This window comes from Pyrgilauda ruficollis, unplaced genomic scaffold (assembly GCF_017590135.1).
Source record: "Pyrgilauda ruficollis isolate IOZ18807 unplaced genomic scaffold, ASM1759013v1 scaffold31, whole genome shotgun sequence".
In the NCBI taxonomy this organism is placed as follows: Eukaryota; Metazoa; Chordata; class Aves; order Passeriformes; family Passeridae; genus Pyrgilauda; species Pyrgilauda ruficollis.
In genome coordinates this window covers 7216087-7243834 of record NW_024524489.1, presented here as the reverse complement: position 1 = coordinate 7243834, position 27748 = coordinate 7216087, and the positions used below count along the sequence as shown (strand labels likewise).

The 27748-nt window shown below is 37.0% G+C and overlaps 1 protein-coding gene across 1 annotated transcript in view; it reads left to right on the top strand.

The window, feature by feature from the left end:
* KIF16B (kinesin family member 16B) overlaps positions 1 to 27748 on the top strand; it is a 134108-nt gene that overhangs the window by 61139 nt on the left and 45221 nt on the right. The window contains exons 15-22 of the mRNA XM_041473931.1: positions 622 to 759; positions 5645 to 5727; positions 5946 to 6034; positions 14203 to 14256; positions 15588 to 16943; positions 20910 to 21068; positions 21900 to 22005; positions 22543 to 22593. Coding sequence (XP_041329865.1) covers positions 622 to 759; positions 5645 to 5727; positions 5946 to 6034; positions 14203 to 14256; positions 15588 to 16943; positions 20910 to 21068; positions 21900 to 22005; positions 22543 to 22593 — 2036 coding nt within the window. The remainder of the gene's footprint in view (positions 1 to 621; positions 760 to 5644; positions 5728 to 5945; positions 6035 to 14202; positions 14257 to 15587; positions 16944 to 20909; positions 21069 to 21899; positions 22006 to 22542; positions 22594 to 27748) is intronic.

Below are 27748 nucleotides of genomic sequence, written 5' to 3'. Positions count from 1 at the left end.
TTTTCATGAGTCAAAAGTTGTTTGGATTTAAATTACTCTGATAAATTCCATGAAACTACCAAACTTGTGATGCCTTGTATTAAGCAATACACACAATCACACATTATTTGAAGGAAAAATGGAAAGTGGCATAACTGATTGATAAAACCACTGAATGTCATCGGATTTAAGAACTTCAGCCATCCTTTTGTCTGAATGGCATCTTATATCCTGTCTTTTCAGATTTAAGCATGGTTGCCCTAAGGTCTACAAGTTTTCATTATTTCCTTGTGAAACTGGTCAAAGAATCTCTTTCTACAAATATATGAATTGTACTTTTCTGGTTTTTATTGGAAAGAAAGGAGCATTTGCTAATGAGGCATCAAAGCACAGGAATAAAGACCATTACACCAAAAAAAAAAAAGCAAAACCAACCCAGCACACTTCTTTGCACTAGAATAAAACAAAAAATATTTAAGGTGTGCAGGATGTGATAAAGGAAGGAAGAAAACATTGTCCAGAATAAAGAGAAGATATACTCTCTGATATGTAGTGCAATGTGTTCTTAATAAATCATTATTACATGTTAATCTTACTAGTTGTAAGTAGTCTAATTATGTTATCTTATTTCTTTGTGTTTAGTTCTTCATGGCCTTGATCTGGAAAGTGAGCATTGCATCTTTGAAAATCTCAATGGTACTGTGAACCTCATCCCACTGAATGGAGCGCAGTGTTCTGTGAATGGTATTCAGATTACAGAACCCACACACCTCAACCAAGGTATTTCCTAGTGTAATATCATTTTTCAGGCAATCTCTTTCCTTCTTCCTGAAAAAAATCCATATGTATATAAATGGATTATTGTTTAATTAGTTTTAATTTAATGTCTTCTCAACTACAATCCTGTCCTAGGGTGACGTTATGATGCTTGTATCCCCAGCTGTCTGTTCTGTTTATGCTGGATATTATGTTCTGTGCCTTCAAGACTGGCTCTGAAGAGAATGTTTTGCTTTGGTTTTGTTATCAGCCTGCTCCCCACAGCTGGCGGGACACAGAGACGGGGCAGTACATAGTGTGGCTTTTGCTTTTTGCTCTTGCTTTTTGATTTGCTCTTGCTTTGGCTTTGCTTCTGCTTTGCTCTTGCTTTTTGCTTCTGCTCGTTAGTTAGTTTAGCTAAGCAGTCCAAATTTTTTCCCTGGAATGTTTTTCCTTTCCCTTTTTTGGAACCACTTGAACCTGCTCCAGACTGGGACCTGGGAAACACTGAGAGTTCACACCTTATGGCCTGCAGCAGCTATTCCCAGTGCTGGAGGGACCAATAACAGAGCGACCAGTCCACCAGGAAAACTCCACAGTGTTTTGTTGCCAAAGAATTGCCATGTGGTGAAAAGAGAATTCCTTTTTAATTTCAACCACTTTTGTCTTGGTTTGAAATATGTGTGTCTGCCAAGGAAGGCAGTAACCTCCCTTGGAATGGAGAATATGATTTCCTTTCCCTCTGAATCATTATAACTGAAATTACCTTATCATGAAAAGGTATGGGAAAAGGAACAGCAGTTCTGTACTAATGTATATGTATGTACAAACAAACAACACCAGTGGCAGCAGCAGCCCCAGGCAGCAGCACAAACGCAGCCCGGCCTCTCTCGGCCGCGGCGCTTTCCCCGTGGCTGCAGTTCCGCTCACGGCCAGCAGGGGCGCTGCTGGCTCCCAGCCGGGCAGGGCGGGTGCGCTGATTCCCCCGCGCCTGCAGGGGGCGCTGCGGCGCGAGCTCGGCCGCGTCCCCCTCACGCGGCAATGGCGGGCGGGCCGGGACAATAAAGGACAATAAAAAAGCAAAGACTTACGGAAGTCCGGATGCTTTCCTTAAAAAGGCATGTCCGCTAACAAAGATTAACCTTTAAAAGCACTAGCCTGTTACATGTTCATATATCTCATACATGATGCAAACATTCCTTTCAAACGAGGGATTTTTCTGTTTATTGTCAACTTCCTCCCCTTCATCTTGTAAATCATGGTTTGGTCCGTAGAGTCTGGAAGGAGGTTGAAGGAGCCTGGTTCTTCCCAATAAGGAGGCAATAATTCTTCTCTTTGGGATTTCAGTGTCTTGTTGCTGTTATCTCTGTGCGAAGAATTTCTTGATTATCTTATCCAGTTCTTGAGCTGGCTAGAAAAAGTATCTTACATTGCATAGTTTCTACTTTAATATTATGTTATAGCCTAAACTATATTTAACACACTACTTAAAAAAAGATTAATACAGTACTACAAAATTAATGCAAGATAACTTTCCAACATAACACATATAGTATTCCTTTTAATATTTGCAAAGAGCCAATAATATAATGTGCATTTTTCACACCAGTAAGGTCCTAGTTCAATGGCTGCTCTCAGGAGCAAAGGCTCACTCACCCACGGCAGGAGAAACAGGGCAGGGCTCAGGTCCAGCAGTGGCAACGAATTCTCCCCCACCCCATGCAGCAGCTCGACTTTTTCCTCTGAAGCTGAGAGAGGAAGAGAGCTAGGAGATGCACCCAGGCCCTCTTTTCCCCAGCCAAATTCTTTGCTGTCTCTGTCCCTCCAAGAGAAACCCTCAGATGGAAGAAGTGCCCTCTTCCCCTGAGCTTGGCAACACTGCTTTTGTCTCTCTTACGTACCAGTCATTAGTTCTTAGCAGCACAATAGGAGAAAATTCCTTAAGAGGAAGAAACAAAAGGAAAAATCCTAAACCCCAACAATTTAATAATCTTGGTTATGATTTGATAGTTACCATTTGATTCTGTTCGTCTTTACACAAAGTGAACTCTATACCAGATTGCTGTTACATTATGAAAAATAATATAGATATCTACAGGACTAAAACAATGTCAGAGACACCCCTGCCCCTCTCCCGAAGTTTCAGGTTGGTCCTACTTAGTACTACTGCCAAGTTCTCTTGTAGAGCAGGAGATTGAGCTTGAGTATCTGTTTGCTGCAGCTATAGGAAATGACAAAAAGGGGGAGCCTAACCCTTAGGAGGTCTAGAGAGCTACAATTTTAATGTAAAAGCTATAAAATCTGGAAATTAAAAGCAGCAGGACAGCTGGGAACAACGATACATTGTGTTGGCCTGGAAAGACTGAGTGACAAGTGAGCTGGTGAGTGCTGCAGGAGAGCTGCTCGATGTTTTATCTTCCAGGAGCACCCAGAATATCTTCCCATTTAGCAAGAAACTGAAAAAGACCTGTTTAGGAGTGAGGCTGTGACAGCTCAGCTGCTGAAAAACAATGTCACATTACTTCCCTGAAGAGAAGATTTCAGTGTAAGCTTAGGCTAATAAAAGTAGAATGCAGTGTTAAACAAGGGGAGTCTTGCATCCTTTCTGAACTCTGACAAATACTTCTCTAAAGGCTGCTTGCAGAAAGCAAGGTGTAGAGAGGTAACATTGACTCTTTTTTTTTTTAGAGTGCCTATTTCTTCATGCAAAATGAGAGGCATATGTGCTTGTTTCTATTACAGGGAAAAAAAAAAAAGCCCAACCCCCTTGGTCTTAGGTTTGAGTAAATCTAAGCATAAATTCCTAACAACAGAAACATTGACATTAATAGCAAATAACTCTGTAAACAGTAAAAACTGAGTTGTGATGAATCATCTTTATCCTGTAGCATTTTACAGGCAGAAAATGTTCAGTGTGCCTCAGAAAAAAGCAGGAGTTTGGATGCTATTTCCCTCTTTCAGATGCATATTACAACTTGATTTTTGTACTGCTAAAAGTGGAAACATGACTTTTTTCCCTCATAAATTTCTTTAGACAAAAATTTGCAACTCAAAGGGGAAAGGGTTGCTAGGGTCGGTAAGGTGTAAAAAACAGCTGCCTAAGCTGACCTTTTGTGCAAGGAGACTGAGTCTGAGAGGAAGATGACATTAGGTGTGCAAAACTGATGAAATCACTAGTTTAAGGACTCATGTGGAATCTATTTATCCCAGCATTTAGTCTCACAGCATGAATTGCCAGGGTCCTTAAATACCTGCTTTTAGGTAACTCTGATTAACTGCTGATATATTTAAATGTTTCCGTTCATCATTAATAGCTGTTCATTTGAAAATGTGTTAAATTTTTAGACTGTCATGGAGTTCAAAAATAATAAGAGGCATGGTAATTAATTGCCACTTCCTTCTATGGATTTCTTCTATCATTTTCAAATTCTGGCTGTGGTGTTTTTGTAAAGGTAACTGAGTTAACATTCACAAATACAGTTTGTCATTTACCTTAAATATATCCTCACCTCAGAATACATTTTCAGGGGTTTGGGCCAAACAGTCTCTTTCAGGGGTTTGGCCCTTCTGTACTTAAAAGAGAAACCTAGGAGTTATTCAAATGACCCATCATTTAGGACTGACTCTCGTGTGCTTCCTGTCTTCATTGAAATTTATGAAGTTAGGGAAACATGTCTGTAACTATTAATTCTGAAAATTTAATTAATTTATTTACGTTGCTTCCACCTAGTGAAGTGGTCACAAATGTTTGCAACTAATTGTTTTTATCTTCACTTGAAAGCAACTGAAGGAATTTCATACAGATTTATTAAAGGTAATTATTTTTGAGATTTGACTGAGGTAAACTGCAAATGTAATCCAAAATTGAGATGTTGTCTAGAAAGCAAGAAGTGATTGTAGTGCTTTTTACCATTTATCTGCTAAGACTGCATCACCTAATTTGAGTTGATATTCCTAATTAAGCTGATTTTAAGAGAAGCATTCCTTGCTGAGGACATCATGTCATTATCAAATGGTAAGAATTTGTAGTGATGAGTTTGAGAACAGTTTTTTCATACTGTGAGTGTAATGGAGTCCTTTTTAAAAATGCTTTGTACTGACTGACAGATAAGTGCTTGATTCTGAGGTGGTGAACTTGGAAGACTTCCATGTTATGACAGTAGTGAGACATCACTGACAATATACTTCTTAGTAGGGAAGTATTAATCTTGGTACCATTGTCTTTAAAATACAATAAGAATTGCTCAGAATCTCTTTATTTGTGACTGTACCTTAACTGATTAAATACAATAGTAGATGTGCATTGAATAATATGAATTATTCAAGGTTCTTCCATCAGGAAATAGCTGTTGGGTATTAAAGTCTAATAATCCTGTTTTGAATAACAGTAAACTTCAGTGTTCCACATGGAGAAGAAAAATGTGAAAGTGCAAATAATGGAAATCTGGAGCTTTTAGTGCAGCTGGATTTAAACCTGACCAGTGATCAGTAGCAGATGGACCAGTTTGTTCTTGGTCACATTTATGGATGTTCCTGTTAAATCTGCATCTGCTGATGGCTTCCAAAGTAGAACTGTTGAAGAGTATATAGATCAAATTGGGGCAGCTGCTTCCTCTCCCTGTGTTTATTCTTTCACTGAACTCCATGAACATGACTGACCTTGATTCAGTCATACTCATGCAGTGTGTGAGCATGTGTGGGTTTCATTTTTGTTTAAGTAGGAAGATGAAGGAATACACTGTATGCATCAGTTAAGGTAGCTGTGACTATGCATGGTTATACACTTACCAAAATGCATTTTCATTTAGTTCTTGCTTTAGTCTTTGCTTTGCATTGCATGTCTGAAAAATTACATGGTACTTTCAGCTGCAGAATGTTGTCAGTTAGTGGTGTGTGTTTTTTTCATCAGGTGCTGTTATATTACTTGGGAGAACTAACATGTTTCGCTTTAACCACCCTAAAGAAGCTGCTAAGCTAAGAGAGAAAAGAAAGGTGAGATTAAATCAGTGTTTGGTAAATTGAAATCTTTTCACAATTTTATTTCTCGTTTGGGAAATTTAAATCTTTTCACAATTTTATTTCTAGTATAGACATGTCTTGATTGTTATAGGATGCCTTTTTTCATTTGCTTCATGTACTTTAGTTAATATTTCATCAAAGTAAGAGTTTGTGAGCATGCCTAATACTTTTATTTTATGGTCTGTTGTTAGAGTGGACTGCTGTCTTCCTTCAGCTTGTCTATGACTGATCTTTCTAAATCTTGTGAGAATTTGTCAGCAGTTATGCTTTATAATCCAGGGTGAGTATATTCTAAAATACAGTTGTTATAACTCCAGTCATTCTTCATCTTAGCTGTTTGAAGTGTTCCAGAGGCATTATGACTAAAGCAGTTCAGCAAAATAATGACATGACAAATGTTATGTTTGTATTTTCTTCAGAATTACGTTAACTATTTTTCCTGAGAAAAACGCATTTTGAACTGAAAATTAAGATTTCCTTGAGTTCATATAATACCAATACAAGCATAAAAAGGCTGAGAAATGAATGTCTTGTGTTCTCTGCCAGTACCTCTGAGTAAGTGGCCAAATTAAAATATGGAAAAAAAGTTTTATTATGCAGTTATAATGACATAGAATGCTTATGGTAGAGAAGCTGTTTTTAGTGATTTTTCACTGTTTCTAAAGTGACTTAAATAGAGATGGTGGTGTTTTGTTCTAAATTTTTTTCCCATAGCTAGGGCCTGTGTTTTGAGTATGAGATGAGGCAATTTAACAACCTATGTGCTTTTGAAAAATTGACTGTAAATTGAATTATATCCTTGGATAGTGCAGCTTTATTCCCAGGTTTTACTTGGGAATCTCTCTTTATCCTTTAGGAAGATTGGACAGGTAATAATAACTTCTAGTTAAAGGATGTCTGAAATACAGGGAGTGTGTTTAATAACACCGCTTCAGATGTGACTGTTACTCTTTTGCTACTGAGCTAGTTACAGAGATCTCAAGATTGTGAACTGGTTGCTAATAAATGACATTCTATTTTCAGACAGGGATGATAAAGAAGATAAAAACCCCATAGTATAAGTATACTTTTCTATTTCTTCAGCTTTTCAAATAATTGCATCTGAAAACTTTCAGTGACAGTTGCTAGTATTATGTTTTTTGTGAGTTGGGGTCCTGGCTGTTGTTACCTCTGGTTACTGTTGAGCTATCCTGGGCTTTTCCCTGACTGATAATGTTATTCTGCTATAATATTGTTATGAATACTTGTATTATACTGGATAGTACTGACCTTAACTCTGCAGTCAGCATAGAGGATGGATTGTTTCACCATTGCTCCATTAGTCTCTCAGATTCACAGCAAAATATAATGGCATGGACAAGTCCCAGTTGAAGGTGTGTTTAAAAATTATTTCCCAACCAAAGCAGTCTTACTGTCTTTGGGTAATGCCAAATCCATGCCTTACAGAAAGGATTTTTCCTTTTATAAAAAAAGCCCCTCCAGAAACAGAGAGAGTCTGGAGAGTTACTTGATTGTCTAGTAGATGATGGAGTAGATTGCAAGTTCTTCTGTTTATTTTTTTTCCTTATCAGTTTGCATCTTGCCTTGCTTTTCTGGAATTCAAACAGTATGGATAACATTCTTAGATTGTCAACGTATGCAGCAGTTTTTCAAAACATTGCCATTTTTCCCATTTAACACATCTTGTGAATTTTCCTTTCTTGGCTGTGATTGAGAGAGTACTCTTGCTCTTGAAATTGTGAATAAGATTAGGTGAAATATTCATAATATTCCTGAACAAGTCATGCCTGTGTTTTATTAAACTAAAAACTGTAAGCAAAGTGTTAATTATTGATATTCTCCCACTAGTCTGCATTCAGTTAATATTTATGAACTGTCTTGCACGAATAGATATTTTTTCCTGCTTAATTTGTGAACACAAGAAAGGATTATGCTTAAGGTTCATAATGCATAAGGAATGCCAGGTCACTTGTTTGTGAGCAATAAAACCTATCTGAAGTTGTTCTGTACTCACTGTAATGTGCATTACTGTAATGTTTTTCTGAGTGAGGAAGCTTCTGAATCACACAATCATTTGTGTTGGAAGGTGTCACAGTAGAGACAGACAGAGACCCCCGTTTCCTTATGCACTGTGCCAGATCTTTGCTGCACATAGCTCAAATTTATATGGTTATGAGAAGGCACTGTGTTTAATTCCAGTTGGTCAGCAATTCATTGCAATGCAGTTCATTGCTTGGCAATAGCTAGTGTACATGTCCATCAAAAGTTTCTCCTCTAACCATGTTTACATACTTGTCTCCTGGGTAAAGAACAATTTCTCACTGGTACCTCACAGGTACAGTCTGTTCCCACAGGAATAGATTGATGTGCAAGCTGATTCTCACTGTTAGAATTCCTTTCTCACAGGAGCTTATCAGGCTAGCTGTTAGCTATACTTAGCCAAACCATGATTTTGTAAGGTATTTCTTTTGTAAGGTTTTACCTATATGTGACAGGAAGGGATCTTTAAAAGTCACCTAATTCCAACCTTCCCTGCCACGGGCAGGGATATCTTTAACTAGTTGCTCAGAGCCCCATCCAGCCTGACCTTGAATGTTTCCAGGCACAGGGCATCTACCACCTCTCTGGGTAATTTTAATTTGTGCCACCCTCATTGTAAAATACTTCTTCTTTAAATCTATTCTGAATCTACCTTCTTTCAGTGTAAAACCTTTACCCCTTGTCCTGTTGCAGCAACTCTGCTGCAAAATCCATTCAAGTGCTGAAAGGGTGAAGCGAGCGGCTCCTCCTCTGCAGACTTCAGCACCCAACAAAAAAAAAATCCCCAAAAAACAAACCCATCAAAAAAACCCCAACCCTGCAAAAAAGTCCAAACCTCAAATGTTACTGTTTTCTGTCTGGTTTTATATGCTGCAAAGGCAGCCTCTGAAGGTTGCACTGCTGTTTACCTGAGCCCTACAAATCAGTAGAAGAAAGCACCTTCTGTAATTGATACATCTTTATGGACAGCAGTTAGGCAACAGCAGCTTTTTAGGCTGGGGTACCCTGAAAATTTAAAATTTGTTTATGTTGATGCTAATGCTGTTTTTTCTTCAAACAGCACAGGAATTTTTCTGATTGTGTGGTGAGGTTGTCACAAAAAGATAATTGTTCAGAAGGCGTTATTTTAAGGGTAACAGGTCTGGGATAAATGCAAGTTAAATATGTTTTGAATAAAGCAGGCTCCAAACTCTCTATTTCCAGCTAAGAGTACTGCCAAGCAAGTGCTGTGCTATAGTGGTTATTCTTCTTAGTGGTGACTATGTTTAGCCTGGATGAAACATTCAATGAATCATATCTCTGATTATCAGAGGCAGAGCAATTGTACCCAAGAAGAGAGATAGAGCATCTTGCATTCTGGAGAAGAATATCCTACACTAAATCTAATTTGTTGGGGATTGTTTATTTGTTTGTTTTATCAGGAGCAATGCTATGACCTTTTCCTACAACAGATTGAAGTATCATTTTCTCTCAGCATGACGTTTTACTGCTGAGCACCACTGCGGGCCAGGATTCAGTAGCTGGCCCTTTGGGGTTTTTTCTGTGCAGTTTTTGTGGCTGACTAGCATTCTGTCTGTTGTTAATTTAGCCTTACCTTCCAGTTTCAGTATTAATAACCTAAAGAGGTACCTAAATTTGCAACTTTTGTAGGTTGCAATAAAGATTCTGGCAGAATGAATGGCAGAAGAGCCTGTGGGGTATTACCTTCAGTTGTGAGAGCAACGTGGTGGATCTTGCTTCCTGTGAAAACCAGCGTTGTCCTTAATAGTGTTTTCAGATGGATGGTCTTTTCTTGTGTATGCCTTTTTGTTTGGCTGTTGATTTCCCATATGTGGGAAACTATTTTGTTGCACAGAATTTTGGCTTAATGTGCAAAACTCTTTTTTCTACTTCTTTTCAGTCTATGTCTTTAATCTAGTGTCGTGGAACACTGCTTCAGATAATGAGCTTTGGATAAAATAGAATTTTGCATGTCGATTTATGTAGAAGATTTCATTTGTGGGCCTTTTCTTAGCTACATGATACTGTAACTGTAAAACTACTGATGAGAAACCTTGGTCTTGTCACGGGTCTGTGTCATGATCCAGTTACTAAAGTTCTTAGAAATGCCTCTGGCTGAATTAAGGTGCAAACGAGACCATATGCCAGTGACAATAGTATGGGTTTTATTTGATAGTAAATATGAGAGGGAGAGAAAGAGAAATAAAGAAATAAAAAATAGCAGGGGGGGGGGGAGGGGGACAGACAGGGCTCAACAGGGACAGAATAAGGAAAATATCACCACTCCATGGATCCCAGTGATGCTCTGTTGATCCTCTCCATCTGATCTTCTTGGTGGTGAAGGTCCCCCCAAAAAGCACAGAATCCAGTGGGTTAATACACACTCAGGCTAGGTAGGAAAGTCCAGGCACCTCCCTGTTGGAGGGGAGTTTGCCATTGTCTCTGTTGCATCATGTGCAGTCCCGTGGTGCAAAGCTTCAGGAATGACTCTTGGGGGGGCACTTTGGGGGGTTTTTGGTGGATTATGACACCCCCTCAGCTGCCTGCCATGTGAATGTGGCCTGTGGGGTTGGGGGTTCCACAGCTGGGCCAGTTTGTGTTGGGAAGGATGGGTGTTCCCTCTAACCAGGGGCCACATCCGAAACCTCCTCCACCCTCCCCGCATAATTTCAGGGGGGGCGTCTGTGTAACCCTGTCTTCTGTAGGCTGTGGTCTCTCCCACCCCAAACTCGGCCAGGGAAGAATATCTGCTGCATTTAGCTTGTGGATCCATTCCTGTCCTTCAGCTTTGTTTGTTTTTTTCTGGGTTTGAGATGATTCAAGAATGGGTTTTCCCTTTGTCTAATCTTACTGGTTTAATTTACAGCGCAAAGTCCCAGTCAGGTATCTTCAGGGAGTCTTCTTTGGTTGTAGCTTCTTTATGCAGTTTTTGTTATAACAAGCAAAACTTTTAATCAATGTTTGAGGCATGAACTACTGCAGCCTGACAGTTTAGTATGGGGTGTTTGGTTTGTTATTTTTTTTTTAACTAATCTCATTAATTGGCATACAGAACAGCATTGTAACTTCTCTGTAGTCCTGCCAGTACTCAGCCTTTCCAAACAGATGTAGTATCAGATTGCACTTTTGTGCTGTGCAAATGAAGCTGCTGTAGTACTGTGCTAGTAGAACTGACTTCATTTCTCTGCAGCTTATCTACACAGCTGTTATCACTAGATATGACACGCTTTCCAGGAAAATGGTGTCTATTTAATTCAACACTGATCAGATTAAGTTCCTTTGTGGTAGATCTACAAAAGAAGAAAGAGTAGATTCTAGTCTTTAATATCTGTGGTTTTTTTAATTTCAAGTTAATATGCTTTTTCTATTCACAGTAGCGCTCACATGAATAAAGGGAATAGAGGGTATGTGAAAAAAGATTTTTATTAGGATAGACTAAACACAAAAACATCAGTCTTGCATGTGTGCTTCGTAAAACTGACAATGATTTGTTATAGCCTCTGTGGTTTTAGTTTTTTTCTTTTGTGGTGCTTAGTTTTTTTTTGTAGTAGCTTTTTAGAGAAGCAAAGTTACTTCAGTCAGGCCTGTCCTGCCTCTCCAAATTCTCTTTTGTCCTGAAATAAATTTAGGCCCACAATGAGTTTGAAGCAAATATTCTAGAGGTCTCAAAAGTGGTGAGTCCTTAAATATATTAAGAAAATAGGTAGCCAGCTAAGGAAGACTAAGGAAACATTCTTAGCCCTGGAGAAGAAAGGCTGCACCTTAGAGAATGGAGACACTGTGAATAACCTCATTGTTGGAGAGCCTTCATTGGAGCTCTGACCACCTTTGGCATCTCCAGGTAGCCGACATTCTTGTCTTCACAGAAGTATTTAGTGGTGTACAGGGTGCTGAACATGCATTTTTAAAACACCTCGGCATTGTGTTTGGAGGCTGTTGACTGAAGTGGTAATGATCCATATTTTTCTTTGGGGAAGAACCATTTTCACTGAAGAAAGAACCAGATTTGCACAATTCACTCCTTTTTCCTGAACAACTTTTTGGGCACCTCCAGCTTCATTTCAGTCTAAGGTAAAACTGATTGTCATAACGCCACTGTTGAAGGTTTTAGGAACAATTCCTCAAAGAGAAGATCACAGAATTTGTAATCACTGATCTGTTTTTATACCAGACTGATTGCTGTGATGGTTCCTTTGTATTAGATCTCAGTCAAAGTTAGTTACCATTTTTATGCTTATAAAAATATATATCTGCCAAATTATATGTTTTATAGGACAGTCAAAACACTGAAAGGTTTTGCTCTGGGTTTTGCATGTTATGTTAGCTGATCTAACATTTTCCTTCACTGTGGCTTAACCAAGCATGGGAACACAGTCAAGTTGTTCTTTGCCAACCGTCTAAACAAAGATGGTCTACATCTAATAGTGTTCAAAGGAAACCTGAATTTCCACAAGCCAGAGCTATGTTCCCCAGGGTCATTATTATTTTGGACTGAAATAATTCATTATTATTTTGGACTGAAATAATTCATTATTATTTTGGACTGAAATAATTATGGCATTTTATCAGCCCTAGGTAAGAAGCGATAGCTAAAAGCTCTGAATTTCAGATAGCAGATCACAGCCAAAGGGAGAAATTTTGTGGTATAGCTTTCATAAAAAAAGGGGAGAAGGAAAACCCAAAGCACATGTTAACCACTAGATTAAGTTTTTGCTTCCTGAAAGCCCCCAAGATTGCTGCTTGTTCCCTTTCAGCACTCTGTGCATTTTGCATCCACGTTGTGGATTTCTGCAGCACTGCTGCTGCAGCAGTTGTGATCAAATTAAAAATATTAGGTTATCATCATCTATCCTTGTGCTGCAAAGTGCCCACCTTAGTTTAATGCAAATGTAATGGGACTCTTGGTGAGACAGTTACATGAAAGCTTGAATGCCTGTATCTGGGTATAAAAATCTACATTGGCTGATCACTTATGGATTGTAGAAGACATATTTTGAAATGAACTTGTGAGAAACAGGGGAAAATGAATTACAGGATTTGTAAAAGTAGTCATTCTCCCTTACTGCAGCCATTAGCTTCTTGAACATGCAGGAATCACGTTTTTTTACAATAGCTTTATAAATACTAGATTATTAGTGTACTATTTGCATATTTCCAAGAGCAATTTCTTTTTGTTGTATGCATTTCTATGACTTTAAAAAGAATCATTAAAAATTCCTTATTTTTAGAAACCTGTCTATGTAGTTGTGGTGACGATGTCTTAAACTGCAGTTTATCAAAAACTTGAAGTTAACTTGTGGTGCAGTCTTGCTTTTTTATCAGTATTTATGGACTGCTTCACTAACCTGCATATCCTTATGCTGTAACAAGCCTGAAGTAACTGAATGTGTGTATATTTGGTTGAGTAATTTAATCCATATATAGTTCTTTCTGTTTTTTTTTTTTTTTTAGTATTTGTTGTTAAAAATTTCCTTAAATAAAAGATAAATCTTTCAAATTAAATTAAGAAAAATACTACTTGTGTACAAGTGTAATAAAAAATAGTATTTTCAGCTCTCCCATGCTTATTCAGAACCTTGTCAAACTAAATGCATTAAAATCTCAGCGTGTTTTAAATGAATGGGTTTGAATTGTGTTCTGTGCTTGAATGTGCTGTTTGGGGTTTTTCAACCCCCACTGATTACATCCTAGGAATGTTTGGGATTTTTTTCTTTTTCTTGGAAGGAAATGGCAGAACTATTAGCACACACTGCTGTAGTTCTGCAGCCCTTTCCCTTCTCAGAAGTGGATAAGTTAATAAACCATAGGATGAAGAGAATTACTTAAGCTGTCATTGGCATTTGAAAAATGATTAGCAAGAATAATTATTTGAATTCTTCTTCTGAGATGTAATATGATGAATGTTCTATGAATCTAACCAATTTAACCTTCAATAAAACAAAGCACTGTTGATTTTAAAGTATTCTGTTCTGCTAATATGTTTTTTCTATCAATTCCTTTCTCAATTGATCGCTCTGTTTCCCCTGCCTCCCATGGCAGTCTTTTCCCTGTAAAAGGACCAATCTGTCTAAGGTAGAGAAATTACATTTCTGTGTATTGATTGCCATGTCTGCATGTAGTTAACTCACAGAGGCTATGCTAATCATCTATATGTCTTGCTTCACTTTACTTTTTGAATACTTTTTCCCCAGAAATTAATTTTTTTTCTATTTATACTCATGTCAGCATGATACCTAATTTGCAACCTTAATGAAGGAACTATTTTCTGTTCTTGTAAGAAGTAGTCTTACAAAACTTCATTTGTATCATTATCATCTAAACAGTCAGAAAATTGCATCATGTCTTCTTATTTTTGTGATATTCAGAAAACAACCTTTTTGCTGTATTCTTTATTTTTTTTTAAATCAGGCTAGAATTCGAGAGACAGCAACGAGAGGAACTTGAAAAATTAGAAAGTAAAAGGTAACATTGTTCTCTGTGGTATTTATGTGTGAATGTGTGTCTATATATACAAGTTACAAACTCTTTTGCATCATGAATTTGGAATCACAGTGTTATTCAGCAAGCAGACAGTCCTGAATAACTGAATTGGAGCTAACTGGTATTTAGCAAAGAAACACTGGATAGAGTGTACAGATACCATATATTGCCCTTGCTCTTTATTTTCATGGCTTTTCTTTAAAAGATGGCAAATTACCTTCTTAATTAATATCTCTTTTTTGTGGTTTATTTGTCTTTGGATTGAAGAGTGATAGGAGAAACTCACGTGTTACATTCTGCTTTTCTCATATCTAACTGTGGTGTGGAGTGGGCATACTAATCATGCTTTTCAGAACATTATGTGGAAGTTGGTTTGAAATTCAAAAGAAAGCATTGTTACTGGCTGGCAAACTGAGTTGATTGTTTTGGCTCATCATGCCTGCTAAGACTGTGGAAGTGAGAGCTGTGCCTTGTTACAGATCTCAGCACTGATTACATCCAAAAGCTGAAAACCTTCCTGCCTTCTCAGCTTTAGATGGTGGGCTCCATTTTGACAGAGCTCTTTATGCAGTTGGACTATGTGAAGTAAATTCAGAAAAATCCTGAAGCTCTGAAGCACTGAAAGATACTATTCAACAGATAGTGCAACACAGGATCACTGATACTTACTGGTTTTTATTATGTTGGTGGAATCTGAATTCAGATTGTGCAGAAATTGATTTGCTTGTACTTTAATTCTTCTGACTTCTGGCAAAATAACCAGTTGACTTGCAGGTTGTCTCTGCTTGTATTATGGAAATAACGGTAACCCTCAAGTAAGAGAGATTACACAGGACATAATAATTTGCCACATTTTATAATACTATTTATCAGTAATTCAGTTTGAGTTACTTAAAGTGAAAACATTGCTTTAATTCATCTGTTGGCTTAAATTTGGCAAATTGCTAATCAAGTCCTTCTATAAAGGTTTTTGTGCATGAGAATATATGTATGTAAAAAATACATATTTACTCTGCACTGTGTGCATGGATATGTTCTGTTAATGTTTTTATTTGATTTGACATAACTAATGCAGTCTGACTTTTTAATAAGTGCTATATAATGTCTTCATATAATTTTATATATCCACAGCTTTTTATACTGACACAGACTGTATGAATCTCTTTTTGATTTGTCTCATGCATTGAGTCATTTCCAAGCAATGTAGGATCTTAACCTGTAGCAAAACAAAGCTATTAAAAAAATAAGTGGTTATATATAGTCAAAAATCTTAGTCCAAACCTTTTTAACTTCATGTAAATGCTTTACTGTAGGAAACAAATAGAAGAGATGGAAGAAAAACAAAAATCTGACAAAGCAGAACTTGTAAGAATGCAGCAAGAAGTAGAGTCACAGCGCAAAGAGACAGAAATAGTTCAGCTGCAAATCCGAAAACAGGAGGAGAGTCTGAAACGAAGAAGTGTGCACATTGAAAGCAGGTTAAAGGATTTACTGGCTGAAAAAGAAAAATTTGAAGAGGAGAGATTGCGGGAACAACAGGAGATAGAACTTCAAAAGAAAAAGCAGCAGGAGGAAATTTTTGCCCGGGTCAAAGAGGAATTGCAGCGACTACAAGAACTTAATCATAATGAAAAAGTAGAAAAAATGCAGATTTTTCGTGAACTAGAAAAACTGAAAAAGGAAAAAGATGAGCAGTATCTTAAGCTGGAATCAGAAAAAAAGAGACTTGAAGAACAGGAAAGAGAGCAGGTGATGCTGGTGGCTCACCTAGAGGAACAGCTTCGAGAGAAGCAGGTCATGATAGAGCTCCTGAAGAGAGGGGATGTGCAAAGACTAGAAGAAGAGAGAAGAAATCTTGAAGAGATCAGAGAATCTCTTCTGAAAGTCAAGGAAGCTCGATCTGAAGGTGATGAAAACCATGAAGAATTAGAAAAAGCACAGCATGATTTCATAGAGTTTAAAAGGAAACAGCTGGAACAGCTGGCTATTTTGGAAAAAGATTTAATTCAACAAATGGATCACCTAGAAAAGGAAATAGCAGATGAAAAAAGCGCTCTGGAGCACTTAAAATTTGCACATGAAGAACATGTAAATCTCAAGAGAGATGATGAAAACTTTATGGATGCCATACTCAAGGCTGAAGAAGTTGACAAGATAAAGCCAGTGGAATACAGGCTCCAATCTAAAATACGCCAGCTTGAGTACCTGAAGAGTAATCATTTGCCAGCTCTGCTGGAGGAAAAACAAAGAGCTTCTGAAGTCCTTGACAGGGGCTTGTTAGGGTTAGATAATACTCTCTATCAAATAGAGAAAGAAATAGAAGAAAAAGAAGAGCAGCTTGCCCAGTACAGGGCTAGCACAAATCAGCTGCAGCAGCTACAAGAAACCTTTGAATTCGCAGCCAATGTAGCCCGGCAGGAAGGAAAGGTTCGGAAAAAGGAAAAAGAAATCCTTGAATCAAGGGAAAAGCAGCAGAGAGAGGCACTGGAGCAAGCTGTTGCTAAGTTAGAAAGGAGGCATTCTGCTTTGCAGCGTCGTTCCACCATAGACTTTGAAATTGAAGAGCAGAAACAGAAGCTGGCCACCCTGAACAACAGCTGTGGTGAACAGGCAGGGCTGCAGGCAAGTCTGGAAGCTGAACAGAAAGCTCTTGAGCAAGACCGAGAACGGTGAGTGCTGCAGTACCTTCCATTTATCAGGACCTGTCCACAAAAGGGGAGTAATCTCATACCTTGGATGTTGAGAGCACAGCTTGTTCAGTGTCCCAGTACTTGAGTTTCTTCATGAGTTTCAAGTAGTTTACCCAGAATTGAAACTCTACTGCTTTTTAAAGGATTGTTTCTCACTTATTAAGTTCTGGTATGTTTGGATACTTATCCCATCCTCAGCAGGATATTATTTGCATTAGCCATCACAGTACTTAAATTGTTTTACCTGTGTAGAAAGCTCAGACATCCTTGTCTTCTGCCCTTACAGCAAATGCACCATCTCACAACTTTTTTCTCTGAAATTATTTCTGTATAACATTTTATTTTCTGTATTTGTTTGATGTTTGTTCAAAATTTGGAGACTGTTACAGTAAACCTAACAACTGCCCCTCTCAGCTGGTGATATACTGAACCCTTCTGGTATTAAAAATAAATGGGGGTAAATGTTTAATTTTTAATAGCCCTGGTTTCAAGGCTAAATAAAAATAAGCTATATCCATGTAAAATTTGATGTTGCTTTTTAAGCTTACTGGAAAATATACAGAGGTTTTGATACTGCCCAGGGTGATGACAGTCCCTTTTAAGCACAGAAGCAATGTCATCAGTTATACTCAAGATATCTTGTAGTATAACATTTAGCCTAAGTATGGGAGGCTCAGAGAAAAGTCAGTCAGGTGGGGAAGGATCTTTCTCTCTGGAAGAAAAGGAAGAAATCTTTTTGGGTTTTTTTTGACCTGAGCAAATAATGTGTTCAATCCCTGCAGTATGGAAAACATGCAGAATTGCCATTTTTAAATGTGCTACCTGATTTGCTTATACTGGAGCTTTAAAACCTGAGACTGTCAGTGAAAAAATGAAGTGCTTTTTCCTGAGGTAGCATTTGTCATCTGTTTTTTAAATATTTCACTAATTTATCTGAATATTTTTTCATAAGCCCTTCAAACAGATGTGGAAAAACAACCTAAAAGAAGAAACTTGCCTGTAGCCAGATTGAAGAGCTCTTCTGTATTCCGTTCCTTTTAAACCATTATCAGAAGAGTTACTTTATATAGACTGTGTAAAGGTCACTTTTTCAACATTTATAGCTACATTGTTTGGCTTTTAGTTAAGCATTTTCAATACTGATTGATCATTTTGTGTAAATTGCCATTATTTTCCATAATTGTCGTGAACATAAAATCTCATTTTCTGCACTAAGCATCTCACTTGACTAAAATGAGCTGTAGACAACTGGAGGTTCCACAAAAATAGGGTTGTGTGATAAGTGAAAAAATATGTTGTCAGCCAGAAAACTGAGGTTTGGAGAAGATACCAAGGAAGTAAAAATAGCTATTTTTTTTTTCTCTTTTTTTTTTTCCTTGGTTTTTTTTCTTGTTTACTTCAAAATCCTCTTTCACAGGCTAAATAAAACTTTGAAGTCTTTCAGTGAATAGCCCATGCGCCTGAATAATTCAATTCAGTATGTTTTTGTGAATGTTGAGGCAAGAAAAAGATCTAAAGATACATGAGAGTATGTTAAACATTTCAGGCTACTTACTGCTCTTGTGTTTGAGTTTACATTTCACAGTATATGATGCCATAGTAAGCATAATAATTATATATATTTCTTATTGTTTATCTAGATCCCTTTATGCAATGTTGTGCTCTGGTTCAGATTGTTGTTAAGTATCTGAAAATGTTTACATGAAATAATCATTTTAAGTGCTATGTAAGTCCATCATAACTAGATACAATATTTTTATTTGCTTGAATCATATGAAAGCTCAAAATCCTTTAACCCACAGGTATCTTGGTTTGAGATAATTTAAAGGAGAATGCTCTGGAATGAGTTATCTCCTTTAAGAGTTCCAACAATCCCTTTCCACCAATACTAAATTAATACTGTCAGAAATAGCTATTCACTTTTCATAGTTTAGGAAGGTTTATTAAACCTTATCAAATATACAACAGAAGAATGAATAAAGAAACAAGGTTACAATGCTGGGAGCAAAAGATTTTCCCTGCCATGTGCTCAGTCCCCTCACAATGGAGGTTTTTCCCTTTTAACCCTTTAACCCCTCACAAAGTTCTGTCCATCAACCCGTTCTTCGCTGTCCAGTGGTGGGGATCTCTTCCTCAAATCCTGATTGGAAGTCAGATGTCGCCATAGTCACAGTTTCTCTGATCTGAGAAAAAAAACAAACCAAAAAGGAAAGAAAAGGCTTTGCCTAAGCAGAGACCAAGCAGTCAGCAATGCAAATACCATGTTGTGAAAAAACTTAGGTGGGGAACTTTTTAAAATGCCTGCAGCCCCCATTCCACCAGACACTCAAGGTCTGCAGCTTCAGGATCTTAAAAGACACAAGTAACAGTTTTTGGCCACAGATAATTATGGTATTTAATATCATTGTGAATCACCTCAAGACAACAGGGATTACTCCCAAAATGATAATTTGAGGTTAACTTTAACTGGGCTATATACACACATTTTAGCTTTACTGGCAGAGGTTTGGTGCACTAGAATAAACATGAAGCAGCTTCAGAGCCATCTTTGAAGCAAGTGGCAGGGCACAGTTCTGTGTACTCACTGGTGAATGCATCACAAGGCTGACTAAGTTTGTAGCTAAATAAGTAATACCTTCTCATAGTAGGATGTTTACAAACCAAGAGCTAAGCTTTGTTCCTTTAATGTAAATCTGATTTTTGTAGTTAAATTGATTTTCCATGGATGCAAACACTTTCCTATATGCATAAGCCATCTTTCATTCGCTTGCCCTTAGGACACAAGATTGTTTTGCTGCTAATCAGAAGAAATAGATGGCTTCTGGCAGTGCTGCAAAAAGCACTCTAAAACTGAACTAACAATTCAGCCTAAGCCTCAGCATTCATCATCTCTCTAATTTTCTCACTTAACCCCCAGGATGGAATATAGAACTGCAGTTCAGTTTAGATATATACAATTGCACCAGAAATGGTAGAATCCCAGGTTTGCATAGTTTCTCCAGTTTTAGCAAGAACTTATTTTCTTTTATTATTTGATTTCTAAGTAACCTCTAGAAAAACAATTACTTTTAGAGACAAAAATTGTAATGAAAATGGGGAAGATTATTACTGTGTTACTAATCTAATCTCAGCTACTTTACAAGTGAAAAGGATGTTCTAAAGATTGCTTTGTTGTAATATGATGAATATTGCAATAAGTGCTTCTTATTTCATACAAAATGCCATCAGGCATTTTTAGTCAGAAACACAGTACCCAATTTTACATATTGTGTTCTGTGCATAGATCTGGGTGGAACAGAATTTATTTGTTAAAGAAAGCAAGGAGGTTTCAAAAGATGATTTCTTAGCTGTATGTATACAATAAGTACTGTTATGTTTATTTTGTTAGCAAATTTTCAAAAACATAATATATACAGATGGAACAACTGGAAAATGTACATGTGTAGTACACAATTTAAAGATTTTCTTATAGAGAAGTTTTGCCACATGAATGTTTTGGGTTTTCTTTGGGTTTTTTTTTTTTTGTATTAATGCTGTACTTTGAGTTTTTCTTTTTTTCCCCTTTCGTTTCTTCATTTATTTTCATACTGGAAGATAATATCTGAGGTGATGGATAGAGTTATGTAAAAAAGAGAATTTATTAAAGTGATTTTAATAGATAGGTTAGGTCTTAGGAGTTAATATTTAATGTACAGATTTCGATACCTCTTGCAATTGAAGTTGTTTTATTTGACTTAATATTGCTCTTGGAATATGGTTTTGAGCTATTTCCTATCTAAATGTGCTTAAAGAACAATTACGATTTTTAAACCTTCATAAGTATTATGAATAAATATTAGTATCTACAATCTTATGTACATGTATACCAATGTAGGCTTCCCATCATCAGACCTATTCAAATCAACTCTAAACCAAAGCAAATTACATGTTATGATATCTTTATAGCCTGGACCAGGAAATTCAGCAGCTGAAGCAAAAAATATATGAGGGTGATGGAGCTCAGAAAGGAAACCATGGAATATTAGATGAGAGACTCTCCCATAGCACTTCCCCTGCCAGCCCAACAAAGGCACAGACACCTGCTGCCCCACTGGTTGATGATAGGTAGGTAACCTGCATTCCTGAAGTGGAATGCAAACAATAGCTTTACAAAATATTTTGAAAGACCATTCTGCCAGGGTTAAATTTGATTTAAATACTGTGATTGTACTGGGAGACTGGTCTGGAAATAAAATTGATGTTTGGCTGTAAGCAGCCAATAGCCTCAGCTGTTGCTCCTGTGCAGTTTGTTTTAGAATACAGGGTTGGGAAACTGTAGGCTGAAAGGTATTTAAATAGATTTTGAGTTTACATTTACTTGTCTATATGGTTTTCCTTCATATATGCTTAAGGCAACAAAGTAAATTTAATTGTCTTAAGCTTTTTTTAATAGGACAGCTGCCTGGCACCACTAAAATCTTTAATCTCCCTTGTTATACTTACACATGGCAGTTGTCAGTATCAGCTCTTGGAACATTGCCTCTGTTTGAAGACCAAACCTTTGCTAGTCCAAGCTGCTGATATCACAGCAGCAGCAAAGGCAAGCTGCTAAGTTACTAAAGATGCAACCCCAGCCTTATTTCTTCTTCATCACTTGTGCCCTCACTGCCTCTTGTGTGTAGAGCTGCACTCATGGCAGTGGCTGAACCTATGGTCTAGTAATTTGCTTAATTAATAACAATTTTTTAACCTTTACTGGTTAGATGAACACTTGTTCAAAAGTCAGTGTTCCCTCGTTAAGAAGGGGTAAAACAGGTCTAACATTAAGCCTGCCAATTAAGAGCTGTGCAGTACTTAGAGCGAAAAGCATTTCAAAGAGCCTTTTAGTCTGTCTTTATTTTTATGTAAAAATACACTATATTTCCATACACACACTTACTTTTCTGTATCTCAAAGGATAAATGCCTTTATTGAACAAGAAGTGCAGAGAAGGCTGCAGAATATTCATCACAAAGCTGAGGACAATCATGTTAGTGCATCCTGGTCTGCAGAAAGTTTCAAGGTGAGCAGAAATGGGTGTGAGATCCTGACCTTCAATGGAGCATGTCTAACCACTGATTTAGTTTTGTTATTCAGTAATTTCCATGTTCTCCTGTGTTTACTTACTCTTAATTTACCAAAAAAATTTAAAAATAAGTAACAGTAAATGAGGTATGATGTAAGTTTTACAATTTTAATCATATATTTACTTCCAGTGGCATTTTTATGTTGTATGCTGGGTTTTTTTTGACAGGAAAGCATGTATAAATGACAATAAGAAGTTTGCAAATAAAATCTTCATTTTATGTTAGAAAAGATATAACTGATGAAAATTAAGGTTCTTCTGGATGGAATTTCATACTTACAAACAAATGCCTATTCAAAAACTGGTGATCTAATTGATCCAGAGAGTGGGTTGATTGACTTCTAAGCCAGTTGTTTAATAAATATTGATTTTTTTTTTGGTCTATTATAATGTCTCTTCCTCTAATACTTTAGAATGAACTTATACAAGAAAGGCACTTTTTAATAACCTCCTGTACCTTTTTTTTGTGCTTAGGATAATGAGAGGCATAATAACAGCAGTATTCAACGCAAGTTGAAGTATGAGGTAGGTCATAATTTGTCAGAATGAAATGGTTGTCTTAAATTATGGCATGCCCTGTAATTAAATTTCATAATGTTTAGCTGCATAATTAGAATTTTGAATTCACAGCAAGATTAATGGCTAACAGAGATGCCGGTGCATCTTACCAGCTGGAATCAAAGTGATTTTCTTTCAGATTGTACCTAGCTTTTCCTTGTTTGAAAGGTGTGGTGTTAGGCTGGATCTTTCTTCATTGTTTTGCCATGATTCTGAATTTGGAATAGTATCCCTTTCATTATTTTTAGAGGAGAAGAGTGTTTAATGAGCATTGAATTAAATTTAATTTAAATTCAATTCATTTAATTCAATGATTGTCTGAATTCAGAATGGACGTAAAATTTTTGACTCACAGTGAACTGCTGTAAGGGTGTCTGTAAGGTAGCAAGAGGAACCAGGCAGGCTGTGTGTGTCCTGAAGGATTCATGTATTCATAAATACATGTATTTATGTATTTTTAAACTGAGGCTTAGACACCTCCCACCATATTTAGTTGTCTAAGTGCTGATTGTAACACAGTTATTGTCTTGGTGAGTAAATCCTAGGTGCCTTCATGGATTTAAATGATAACAACAGGAGGGCTTCAGCACCTCAAATTTGTACTTCTTTTGACTTTTACACTGGTGTTTTTCAGCTGTGTTGGACCTTTTGCACTCTGTTGGCTAGTATGGGTTTACTTTTTTGTGCATGTGTGGGGAAAAAAATTGAGGGCTTATGAGTTCCTGCATTGCCTGTTGACTTTCCTTGGGTTTTTGAGTAAAGCATGTATAAACCAAGTGAAATGGATGCTGTACAAAGAAAAAGCAGGGGTGGGTTGAAAAGATCAGCTGTTCCTTAATCAGATCTCAATCACTGCTGTTGGGTTTTTGAGAGAGAGAGAGATTGTACCAATTTTGAATGATTGTATAAATCTAATCAAAATCAATCCTCCGTTAAAGAAATGTTTTGGTCAAAAGATTTTACAAAGAGATTTTTATTTTCTTCTTTTGGAATTTTTAACAGAAAATTCAACATTGGCAGCCACACTGTGGCTTTCCATTTCTGTCTAAAGATGGCAATTGTGCTTCAGAGTTGTGTGGAGAAAATGCAGGAGTAAGAGACAGAAGGCATATACAGAGATGCTGGATTTATTTTCCAGTTCTGGAAGACATTCCTCCCCTTGTACATCAGAGAAGGCATTTCAGAATGAAGGCGTAACTCAGAGCAGGACAGCTTTGCATGTCATTGTGACACTAGAAGTAGTTTAATTCACTCTAAAGGTACTAATACTTTAAAGAGTAAGAATGTTCTGTATCAGAATGTTTTATTTACTTCTTTACATAGTTCTGACTTTAATAATGTGGCTTATTCACGCCACAAGGTTGAAAATTTCTATCATTTTGGTGATAAAATAATTACTTCTCCAGATTGTGACAGCTCAAGAACTGAATCTGATTGTTCCCACTTGAAACAGATGTCTTCTGTGGGATCCTTAATGGGTGCTAAATGAGCAAACTGGCTTCAGCATATTGTGCCTTCTCTTTTCTCAGTCTAATGTGCATTCTGAAACAAAAACTTACAAAGATAACAGCCCATTAAAGACAGTGCAACTGATAGTTGAAGACCAATCTAGTAATTCTCAGCTTCCAACACACAATGCCTCTGATTTGGTTTCTTTTAAGTCAATAGCTTCTTGTTTTGGTGCAAGGCCGGAACATGCTTCCAGTTTGGGATATTTTTTCAGTCAGCTTTCCTGCTTTTACAAAGATACCAGTAGTCAGCTGGTCAGCAGTGCAGTGGTTTCTAAACAAATTAAGGAGTTAGGAAGTTGGTGTGATGCAAGTGAGAGATGTGCCCAAGCAATATCATTAATAAAAAATCTGCCATTTATAAGAAACCTGCGAGTAAATGTGTTCCTCAAGTCAGGCATGAATCAAGACATATCCCACACTAGTGATGGTGCTAAAGCTCATACTGAAAATGTCATTCAGCCTGAATCCCCTGTGCAAGAGGCTGTCACAATGTGCAAAAGCATGGAGATCTCTGATGCCTTTGTGAGAAGATCCCTGAAGAATTCACATGCCATTGGAAAAAATAAGAACTAGGAAACAGTTTCAAACTGAGTTAGCTGACCTGGTTTACTTATTCTATGAAAATATGGGAAGTATTAAGCCTTCATTAGGTGACATTCACGTACTGCTGTCTACATCAGTGAATGTGGACTGTGCTGAGCAGACTGTATATAGGAGTCTTGTTCTTACAACTACTCATATAGGTCTCTTAAAGGAAAAGAATGTCTTTTTTTCTGCACCTAGCATTTTGGATGTTTCATGCCAGTGATCACAATTTGACAGCCTTTGGTTGTACAGTTTGAATGATATCCATTGTGCAGTTTTGCCAGACAAAGAGAAGTGCACAAAAATTGAGCTTGTGTTTTCTAAAAGGAACAAGGTTGGACCTGATTCAGGAATTGTTTTTTCTAAATACTGTGAAAAAGAAAGAAATACTCAGCTGACAGTCATCCCATCAATTCTTCAAAGCAGTTTGCATATCCCTTTGGAAATCTGAAAATTAACATTCAGTTCAAGTGAAGAAGCCATTTGGCTAATTATGCATTTGAGTAGATATTGAAATCCAAATAAGTTTAGATACATTCAAAATAAAAGGATAATAAATATTGATGAAATCTTTCCCCATCCCCTTTTTTTTTTAAGCAATAGAGAAAAGGGACCTTTGAGCTCTAAGGGAATACCACAGACTGTTTAAACACATCTAAGCAGTAATAGTTATTGAGTGCTTGCATTTTGTACATCTCTGATATGCTGTACATACAATTCCTTGGGAAAGTGAGGACACTAAATGCTTCTATGTTATTTGGTAGGATGAAAACTATAATTACAGCTCTGTCTTATGATTTTCATTTTGGCTGTGTTTTCTAGCTCCTTCCATATACTATCTTCATTAATGTCTTCTCTATTCCTCCTTGATTGTCTTTTCCTTAATCTTTTTGATAATCTTTGTTTTTCATGCTCCTCATTTACTTCATGCCCTTGATCTCAATATTTCAAAACATCTGCAGATTTTTTAAATCTTACTTTCACTTTATGCAATTTTGGGAATATTAGCATTGACAATTCTCTTCTTCTTCAGAGTTTTACATTTAATGTTTATTGTACTTTCATATCAAAATTTGTCACAAATGCAAAAGAGTTGTGCTTTAAATAGCATTTCAACCTTTGGTGATGCTGCTGTGGCAAGACAGATGTTTTGGGGTCTCCCATCTGTGTGCATGTTTCTCATGCTCCACCTAGGTAGCTGACAACTGGGGACACTGCCCGACAGATGGGGCGAGTTTAACTCTGGAGTTCTGTCCATGTAATGTTCTTGGCCTTACTTTCATCATTCTCTGCTTGCTTACTGATGGGGTTGTTGATGCTGTGAGATTGCCTCTTTTACAGTCTTTTTATTACTACATCCCAAGAAAAAATGGAGCTGTTGGACATTAATAGAATATTTCCATTAGTCGAGGCTTTCCTCTAGCTTAGGACGAGGGGTATTTTACCAGTTACCCCTGTCAGATTTTGAATAATAAATAAGCTGTTGTCTCCTATCTTTTGTTTCTTCCCTTGTAAGGGGAGCTGAATATCTTTTGAATCCTGTTGCTTGAATATGCCATCTGCCTTGTTTGAGGAAGATGGTTCTTGGCAGGAAAAACAGTGGTATCTAATCTGAAATTCTAAATTCTGTAAGCATATTGCTAAGCAGAGGTGAAATCTACTACGCAGAGTTAGACTTCAGTCTCTCTCCTAGCATAAGAACATTTCCCATTTGTTTTTACCATATGTTAGGACATGATAATGTAACTCACATGGGATTTAAAAAGAAATAGCTTGCATTGGGTAGGGAGATTATGTCTGGAAGGGTGAACACTTGTTTGGATAAAGAGTTATGGGGGGTTTTATTGTTATATTTCTACTTCCTTAAGGAAGTCCAAAAATGAGCAAAATGTGTCATGTTATTTTGAGGTATTGTGGGGTTTTTTTTAAACAAAGAATGTGTACACAAATGAGTAGGCAGTAATATCATCACATCAGTCCTGCTCAGGAGTGGCTCCCTCATTGACATCACTATGGCATTTCTTCTGGGCCTTGCCCAAAGTCAGCATTGAGTGGCACTGAGAGAACTGTTCTGACTGCTACAGAAATCAATCTCTGAAACCAATTTCTTTTCTGATTATACTCCAGAGTTAAATGTTTGTGCATTTTGTGTTTCCCAATAAGGTTTTTTCTCTTCTGTGCTTTTTAAAAAATCTAACTCAATGAATACTCTACACTTTCATGAAAAATAAACTCATAGCAGTATATTTTATTCTAATATTTCTACTATTTTTACTATGTGAAGTAAAAATAAAAATCATTGTTTATGAGTATCAAAGCATTATTTAATATATTAGGGGACATTTTCCTCAACACTTTGTGTTTGGGATTGCTTTCCTCTCTATTAGCTGTTTGTAATAGTTCTCTGAAAATGGCTGTCAATAAATTATATGTTGACAAAGGTGGCTTTAAGAGTGGCTTTATGGTTTTCTTGCTATTTTAAAACAGATGATGTTGTTTTCAGGGGAATGTACTTCTTTTCCCTCAAGGAAAGAGCAGCTTACATTTCAGTGCTCCAGAAATGAGTATTAGCTGAAAAGCTAATAATGTGGGCAGTAGTTACAGAAGAGCAAAATGGACAGGAGACAATATTTGTTGTGGAAACAAAGGTCGCTAAAAATATTTTTCCATTCAAACATAAACTTTTTTAATGGTTTCTTAAAAAAAATTGTGGTAAATATACTCTAGATTAACTCAGTGGAATAAAAATTCACTTTCTTTGTTTTACTCTTCTTAATGCTAATGTTAAGGGAAATTACATTGTCATTTATAATTGACTGGCAATGTAATAAGAGCCTCCTCTTCTTGAGAGCCATGATGATGTCAAAAGACTCTCTGTAACAGGGAGAGGTGTTTATGAATGAGTTTCAAATTCTTCTCCAGCTCCTACACAGTCTTATGTGTACGGGAAATCACCAGGAGTTGCTACAAAGAAGATGAATGTTGAGAATACAGTTACAGCTCAAGTGATGGATAGCAGTGCTAAA